Here is an 8,335-nt window from a genome sequence, read left to right on the forward strand (position 1 = left end):
GTTCCTGCTGGAGGTAGAGGACCCCAGAAACTAGGCCTCCCACAGGGGTATGCTGGGTCACAGAGGGATCCGGGTCATCCTGCCACATCCTCGCCATGGGCTTCTGAGGGGCCGATGGGCACGTTCTTCATCTGCATGTGCAGAACCCAGAGGCCACTGAAGACTTGCCCCAGGAGGGGTGCAGGTGGGGCCCCTGTGCCCTGGGAACAGCTGTGGGGGGAATCCCGGTCAGAAGCAGGACGGGGTGCTACAGGAGATGGGTCTGTAGAGCAGGGTGGGGCGGGAGGGCTGGCAGCCCCCGGAGGACTGGCAGGAGGAGGCCATGAACACAAGGGGCTTGCAGCTCACGGGCACACACACAGAGGACTGGCAGGAGGGGACAACGTACACGGCAGGCTTGCAGCTCACTGACATGGCGGGCCTGCAGCTCACGGGCACAGACACGGTGGGCTGGCAGCTCATGGGCACGTAGCAGGACGTCTGGCAGGAGCTGGGGGTGCAGGAGGCCGGCTGGCAGCCCGTGGAGCAGCTGGTGTAGCACATGGTGGCGTGGGGCTGGAGTGGAGTCAGGGAGGAGGGCGGTGAGTTCTGGAGGCTCCTGCCCTGGGCGGCCTTTATACCCGGGCAGTAGGCGTCCTGGCAACACAGAAGCACAGCTGTTGACTTCCTCATAGTTGTTTCCCCAACATTTTGTCGTGGGATGTGCTCCCCTGTGTTTTGCTCCACTATAATGAGTTTGGCTGAGAGGCCAATTCCTTCTTCTGTAAACAGGATGTTCTGGTTTGCCTTTATGTGGGCTTGTGCTGTTTCTCCAGACCAGTACTGCGCACAGAGCACCGCTGGCCCCACTAGGTATCGCATCCTTTATTCCTTTTTGTCTCACAGCCGTCGGTGGTGACTTTGAGGCAGTAATGCTTCTTGAGCTTCTATTTTGCACAGGAAAACATTAAACTGGGGATCTGCAAACTGGGAACCAGGGCAGTCTGTGGGACAAATCTGGCCCTCTCCTTGCTTTGTAAATAAAGCTTTATTGGAAACAGCCACGCTCATTTGCTTACCTGCTGTCTAGGGCTTGCAGTACAATGTGGAGCAGTTATGAGAGAGACCAAACCCCTGCAAAACCTGAAATACTTACTCTCTTTCCTTTGTAGAAAGTTGACCAGCTTCTGCCTTCTAGTAATCTATACAATCATTGATTTGATCATGAACAAATGTATATTGTGTGCTGGCTATAGAGACGTCCTAGCCTCGTGAGCCTCGTGGGGCAATGAATAAGCAAAAGCATGAAAGTTAACGCATGAAATGATGCCAGGATGGACTGAGCCCCAGGAAGGAAACAGGCTCAGCAGGTGGAGAGGAATGGGAGTGCTGACGAGTGGTTTGGGGACCTGTGTGTGGAGGTGACGCTGAGCAGGCACGACGTGGGGGATGTTGGGGCGGGGGGAGGGGTGGGGTTCCAAGCAGAAGCAGCCCTGGGGGCGTGAGGACACCAGCGCAGAGACGGGCACGTTCCCGAAACAGGGGGAAATCCTGCGGTGCGGGCACTGGGCAGCAGGTGCAGGGGGACAAGTGCAGACCACACAGCGTGAGTCCAGGCCTCGCGGTCCCGGCCGACAGAATAAGAAAGACTGTCGATGTGAAGACACATCAGTAGGAATCACCGAATCGGAGGAAGAGAGAACAGAATTAAGAATCATGAAGAGGGTGGCGCCTGGGTGGCTCAGTCGGTTAAGCGTCTGCCTTCGGCTCAGGTCATGATCCCAGAGATCCTGGGATCGAGCCCCACATGGGGTTCCCTGTTCAGCGGGGAGCCGGCTTCTCCCTCTCCTTCTGCCTGCCGCACCTCCTGCTTGTACTCTCTGTGTCAAGTAAATAAATAAAATATTTAAAAATTTTACAAAAAGAATCATGAAGGGGTCTATGGACAATATCAGGCAGTCCAACAAGAAAAAATTTCAACCCACGGAGAAGAAGAGAATGATATTGAAGCAGTAATAATGGGCAATTCCCCCATTTTTTTTTTCAAGTAAGTTCCATGCCCAGCTTGGAACCCAGTGCAGGGCTTAAACTCACAACCCTGAGATCAAGACCTGAGCTGAGATCAAGAGTCAGATCCTCAACCGACTAAGCCACCCAGGTATACCCCAACATTTGTTTTGTTTGGTTGTTTTTTTTTTTAAATTCTAACTTACAGATCCAAGAGTCCCAGAAAACCCCTAAAATCCCAGCATAATTTGGAACAATGGTAATGACCGCAGACCCAGAGTGAAACTGAGCTTCAAACGCCTGCTTCTTGGCTGCAGTGGGAGAGCGCGCACACATCCCGGAATCCAATCGCGCATCCGTGTACGTGGGCTACCCCTACCCCTTGGTTGGCGGCAAAGACTGGTGACTAGTCAGTGACAAGCTGACAGCGTGGCACCTGGCACAAAGCCAGGACCGGATGACATGGTGGATGCCACGGCCATGGCTGTCCCCAGTGAGGAGCCCAGCCACTGGGCTCTGGTCCCTTGGAAGGCCTTTTGGATCACAGAATTTCCAAATCAAAACAGGGATCCCCGGTCTGGCGAGCAGGATGGTGCTTGTGTGGACAGAGGACAGGGTACGTGAGCTCGGGGAGGACCTGGAAATTCTTGATATGGGGGCCCTTGTCCCCAGCCGATGGTCCTTCACCATCCTAGCTGGGCTGAGTCGAGAAATCACGGGGCTGCTGGGTCACACTGAGCCTCCAGCTGTCACAGAGCTTCCTGAACAGAGTCGCTTCCACCGGGAAACTCCAGGAAGAGACGCACAGAGGAGGAGCAGGAGGAGGAAAACAATCAGGCAAACCGGAGGAAGGCCCCCGTGTGGCTTGTTGCCAGGATGCCACAGCCCGGGTATAAAGGCTGCCTGGGGAAGGAGCCTCCAGACCAGCCCCGTCCTCCACCCTGACTCCACTCCAGCCCCACGCCACCATGTGCCAGTCCAGCTGCTCCACGGGCTGCCAGCAGGCCTGCTGCATGCCCAGCTCCTGCCAGACGTCCTGCTGCGTGCCCAGCTCCTGCCAGATGTCCTGCTGCGTGCCCAGCTCCTGCCAGACGTCCTGCTATGTGCTCAGCCCCTGCCAGACGTCCTGCTGCGTGCCCGTGAGCTGCAAGCCAGCCGTGTGCGTGCCCATGAGCTGCAAGCCAGCCGTGTGCGTGCCCGTGAGCTGCAAGCCAACTGTGTGCATGCCCGTGAGCTGTAAGCCCATTGTGTATGTGGCTCCCTCCTGCCAGTCCTCTGGGGGCTGCCAGCCCTCCTGCCCCACCCTGCTCTGCAGGCCTGTCCCCTGCGGCACCCCTACGTGCTGCTGAGCCCACGGCCTCCTAGGACCCCTCCTCCGTGCTGTCAGAAGTAGCTGTTCTCCCAACTCCTACCAGGCAGCCCAGACATCACCCACTTCAGACCTTCCGGACCCGACTAGACCATCTTACAGCAAAGTCACTTGATCCCCTGTACCCAGGTGGAGAGTCGCCCCCAGTGTCTCTGGCTGGTGTGGAGTGCCCAGCTCTGCAGCCCTGCACAAAAGTCTAATAAATTCCAGAGTAATCTGAAACCCACCGAGTGTGTGCACCGTCTCTCCTTTATGCCTGTCCCTGAACTGCTTCCTCCGGGCATGGCTCCCAAAATTCAGAAACGCTCCCTCTGCGGACAGGCCACAGGTTACCAGGTGTCTGTACCCTGGGGGACCGGCCACTCAGGGGTGGCCTCTTGGGTGAGTGGGAGCTCCTAGCTCAGGGCCTCTGGGCCCTGGGCTTCCTTTGGTCCCCTTTGGTCCCTTGAACCAGCGAGGTTATTTCTTACTCTGCTGGGGGTACTGAGGGTGAATCCCTAACTTTGGGGTTTGACCCTTTTTAGGTAAAAAGGTCCCCTGCTCAGCAACCAATATGCGGAGCCAACCCAGCTCAAAATGAAAGTGTACTCCCTACAGACGAGTTAGGGCTCTTCCTTCTCCCATTCGGGGGGACAGGGCTTTGTGGGTGACTTCCGTGGCTCCCGGAGATGTCCACACCCTCATCCCCAGAACCGGTAAACACAGCCCTGTAGGCACAGCAGTTCCCCAGGTAGAGTGAACTGAGGGTCTTGCCCCGGGAGCCGTCCTGGATTGGTTTGGGGGCTCACGTCATCCCAGGGACGTGGGAGAAGGGAGAGGAAGGGCTGCCACGGAAGAGGAGGCCGTGGGAAGAGGGACACTGGGCTGCGGGCTTGGAGCCCCGTCACCTCCAACTCCTTCTCTCCATGGGCAATGGTAGCCCGCTGATGGTGTAGACTCCCTGCCTGTGAGCAGTTCTGCTGGCCTTGTAGATGCCCACAGAGCAGGTGGCACTGCTAGTGGCTGGGAGGGACAGGGAACCGGTCGTGCAGGTGTTCTGGGAGGACCCAGCGTGTGTGCAGTCTGTCTTGGGGGCCACGACACAGACAGAGCCTCTCCGTGGCAGAGCCTTGGGTGGCTGCCCTCCTGTGTGCCCATGCGCGGAGCCTGCACTGTTCCGGGTCGGGGCACCTGGCCCAGAACCTGCCCCTGACAGCGTGGGCTTAGCCCCTATGGTGTGACCCAGGGCCACCGAAGAGCAAGGATGCTGGGGCCGCCCTGGGCGGGAGGTGGGAGATGCCCAGAGCGTGCACAATCATCAGCTCAAGGGAGCCGGGGCACACCAGGGTGCCAGTGGGGAGCTATTTGAGAACCAAGAAATAGTCTAAGAGGAGCACTGCCGGGTAGGGGGGTCCTTCCTGCGACGGGATCACGGATCCACAGATCTGGAAATGTCCACTATCGTGAGGTCACGGGATACGTGATGGGAAATTCAGAGGGACTCTCAGAGCACCTACTGTGCACAGCTCTGCCTCATCCTTGGTCCATGTAGACCCCATGCCGGCCACCTGTCTCACCGTCATGGGTGTCCAGCCCCTGCGTGTCATGCCCTCACCTTGCAGACACCCTCCCTCCAGGCACACCAGCAGCCATGGCACCATCCATCAGACAGCGGGGGAGGCCTGCCCTGGGTCCTCAGTGATGCTTTTGAGGGCAGTGACCATCCCGGTCTGAGACATGATGGTTATGGAGGTATCCGGGGCCTGGGAGCTGCCCACAGAAGGGCTCCCCGAGATCTGGAGGGTCTCAGAGCATCTAGCATTGTCCCCGCCTGTGTACACGTGTTAAAGAAGCCTCCCAAGGTAAAGACTCCTGTCACCTCCAACTCCACCACTCCCTCCACCGTTGGGCATTGGTGGCCGGCTAACCGTGTAGACTCCCTATCTGTGAGCAGCCTGGCTGACCACGTAGCTGTCCCATCTCCGATCAGTCAGACTGACTGTGTAGACACCCCTTCTGTGAGTGGTCTGGCTGACCATGTAGATTCCCCACCTGTGATCAATCAGACTGACTGTGTAGACACCCCTTCCATGAGCTGTCTGGCTGACCATGTAGATGCCCCACCTGTGATCAATCAGACTGACAGTGTAGACATCCCTTCCATGAGTAGTCTGGCTGAATGGGTAGACGCCCCATCTGTGAGCAGTCCAGCTGATCGACTAGGCACTGTCTATGAGCAGTCTGATGACTGTAGACACCCCATCTGTAAGCAGTCCAGCTGGCTGTGTAGACGCCCCATCTGTGAGCAGTTCAGCCGACCACGTAGACGCCCTGGCCAGGAGCAGCCTGGCCACCGGTGGCCGGCCATGCCTTTTCCAGCTGTGACCGACTTTCCTGCAGGAGCCGTCAGAAGGTCCTAGATGTTCTGGAGCCACTGGGCGAGAGCCAGGGAGCGTCCTGCAGGCCCCCCGCCCATCCCTCCCACACGCTATTTTGGCTACACTGTGCTTTGCTGGTGTCCACGGGAGTCTACATCCCTGCCCTTCAGTCTTTGGTTACGGATGCGGTGGAAGCTTCCTCCACGTCTTTAACTCTGTGCCGTGAAGAATCCATCGAGGTCCCTGTTCATTTACCTGTGCAGGTGGTCACATTTCTCTTCAAACGAGCAAGCCATGGGTACAGGTTTTCAGTAAATTCAGGCAGACTGAGGGATTTAAGAGTCAAGGTGGGTTTGCAACCCAGCCCCTTTCTTTTTAAAGGCCCCCTGAGGTTTTTGCTCCGTCTCCACCTCCCTGGGGTAGAGCTAACTTGGGGCAGGGGACGGAGCCTGCCGCTGTGGAGAGGTAGATACCTTCTGCTCCTCCTCCCGCCTGCCGGGCCTCTGCTGCTCTGCTCCTGGGGGCCTCTTCCGTCTGTTCCTGGCACAAGGGGTCAGTAGGGAGCCTGATGCTGACCTGGCTGGTCTGACTGGTGCCCGCTTGACTCTCTAGCACTTGTGGTCCACTGAGACTGCAGGCTCATCATCTTCCACTGTTCTGAGGATTTGTCAACAAGGCATCTTTTTCTCCCTGTCTCCCCAGTCAGACCTTGAAGTCTTGAGTAGAATGAATGATGTCTAAACTGACCCTTGCACCCCTCTGGGGGCCTACAGGGATTTGCTTGTGCTTCAGGGCATCAGCCCTTGTGCCCAGACCAGCATGCAGGCATTCCTCTGGGCGGCACCTCTCTCCGAGGGAGTCGGCGTGGTGCCAGGTACTGGACCCTCAAGTTCCCACCAGTTAGGTCGTGCTGCTCCTCAGCTCACCTTTAACCTGCATGGGTAGGGGGCCAGGCATGGGCTAGACCCCAAAGTCCCCTCAGGGTCTAAGCCTTGTGCAACCACGCCCACCCCTTCCCCTGGCCCAGGGAGGGCTCGTCACTGTGGGGAAGGCCACAGGGTGGGGAAGGGACATGGAGTGTGCAGAGCCACATTCAGACCTCATCATCTCTCAGGGACTTTGAACTTGGAGTTTGAGAATATGTCTTTATTGTTGGCTTCCACCAGAAAGAGCTCCAGTCTGGAGTGGTCTCTGGGCTCCGAGGAGGAGGAGAAAACAAACACTGGTCTCTAGGTCATGACACAAACATTTTATTGATTATAGCGATTGGCCTTTGTCACGTGGAATACGAGCCACCGACCCTACAGAAGAGGGTTCCTGGGGAGCCGCAGTCCCCCTCCACTGAGGGACTGGTGGGCATCTCTTCTCAGGAAAGGATGGGTGGCATGTTCAAGTCCCCAGTAGGCAGCAGCTGCGTGTCCACCAACGGGCAGAGGATGGTCTTGGACGTCAGAGCTCCTGAGAGAGGACATTTGTGCCCAGGAGCAAAGACAGCAGCGCCGGAGGCAGAAGTTCAAGCTGGTCAGCAGCAGGTCTTCTGGGCCGAGGCAGGCACGCAGCAGGCCTGGCGGGAGCCCACAGGGCGGCAGAGCAGGGACACGCAGGAGGCTCGGCGGCAGCAGCTGGGCTGGCAGGAGGAGGTGGGGGCACAGCAGGAGGAGGCGGGCACGCAGCAGGCAGGCCTGCACACGGGGCGGCAGAGCAGGGACACGCAGGAGGACGGTCTGCAGCAGGACGAGGAGCAGGGGCTGGGCTGGCAGCAGGAGGAGGGCCCGGAGCAGACAGGGGTGCAGCAGACGGGCTTGCAGCAGACAGGGGTGTAGCAGACAGGCTGGCAGCAGTCTTCCTGGCAGGGGGAGGAGCTGCAGCAGGAGGGCTGGCAGCTAGACTGCTGGCAGCATGAGGAGGCTGAGCAGGGGGAGGCTTGGCAGCAGACAGGGGTGCAGCAGACGGGCTTGCAGCAGACAGGGGTGCAGCAGATGGGCTTGCAGCAGACAGATACACCGCAGTCTTCCTGGCAGGGGGAGGAGCTGCAGCAGGAGGGCTGGCAGGAGCTGGTACAGGCTGACTGGCAGGGGCTGGACCCGCAGCTCGCAGGGGTGCAGATGAGGGTCAGGCAGGAGGGGGCACAGCAGGTGGGGGCACAGCAGGTAGGGACACAGCAGGTGGGGACACAGCAGGTGGGGGCACAGCAGGTGGGGGCACAGCAGGGGGGCTCGCAGCAGCTCTCTGGGCAGTCGTCCACCTGCCAGGAGTCGGGGCAGGAGTCACAGGAGCCGGGCAGGCAGACGCGGCTGCCGTAGCTCCGGTCGCTGGAGCAGATGGACAGGGTGGACGCGGCCATGGTGGGGGCGGTGGGGCTGGAGGAGGCTGAGAGTGTGAGTGTGAGTGTGTGTGAGTGTGAGTGTGTAAGGTGCTGGTTTGTCTGTCGGCTTTTATACCCTCCAGCGTGTGTGTGTGTGTGTGTGTGTGTGTGTTGTCCCAGCCATCGGCTCACCACGCCTTCCTTCCTTGTTGGTCTGAGAGCTGGTAACAGGGAAGACCTCGTTAGTGCTGGTTTATTTTCCACAATTAGTTTTTACTCATTAAATGGTGAGGATGTTGTAGGACTCTGTTTTCCTGT

At 58.5% G+C, this 8,335-nt stretch overlaps 3 protein-coding genes across 5 annotated transcripts; 1 reads left to right on the forward strand and 2 right to left on the reverse strand.

Annotated features, from left to right (window-relative positions):
- Positions 1–228: 228 nt before the first annotated feature.
- LOC116872373 (keratin-associated protein 12-1-like) lies at positions 229–660 on the reverse strand. Its single transcript, XM_032865540.1, has one exon. It carries the CDS (start codon positions 541–543, stop codon positions 229–231), a length of 315 nt encoding a protein of 104 aa, XP_032721431.1. The 5' UTR covers positions 544–660.
- Positions 661–2,884: 2,224 nt separating this feature from the next.
- On the forward strand, positions 2,885–3,335 carry LOC116872374 (keratin-associated protein 12-1-like). 2 transcript variants are annotated; one of them, XM_032865541.1, is made up of 2 exons: positions 2,955–3,019; positions 3,098–3,335. In XM_032865541.1, exons 1-2 carry the CDS (start codon positions 2,955–2,957, stop codon positions 3,333–3,335), a joined length of 303 nt encoding a protein of 100 aa, XP_032721432.1. The 2 variants fall into 2 exon arrangements, with proteins under 2 accessions (XP_032721433.1, XP_032721432.1); XM_032865542.1 differs by having other exon boundaries at positions 2,885–3,335.
- A 3,899-nt stretch (positions 3,336–7,234) lies between these two features.
- Positions 7,235–8,056, reverse strand: LOC116872375 (keratin-associated protein 10-12-like). Of its 2 annotated transcripts, XM_032865544.1 has the most exons (2): positions 7,637–8,056; positions 7,235–7,528 (listed from the first exon to the last, which is right to left on the reverse strand). In XM_032865544.1, exons 1-2 carry the CDS (start codon positions 8,054–8,056, stop codon positions 7,235–7,237), a joined length of 714 nt encoding a protein of 237 aa, XP_032721435.1. The 2 variants fall into 2 exon arrangements, with proteins under 2 accessions (XP_032721435.1, XP_032721434.1); XM_032865543.1 differs by having other exon boundaries at positions 7,235–8,056.
- Positions 8,057–8,335: the final 279 nt, after the last annotated feature.

The sequence above is a fragment of the Lontra canadensis genome, unplaced genomic scaffold (assembly GCF_010015895.1).
Source record: "Lontra canadensis isolate GAN:19392208 unplaced genomic scaffold, GSC_riverotter_1.0 scaffold29, whole genome shotgun sequence".
In the NCBI taxonomy this organism is placed as follows: Eukaryota; Metazoa; Chordata; class Mammalia; order Carnivora; family Mustelidae; genus Lontra; species Lontra canadensis.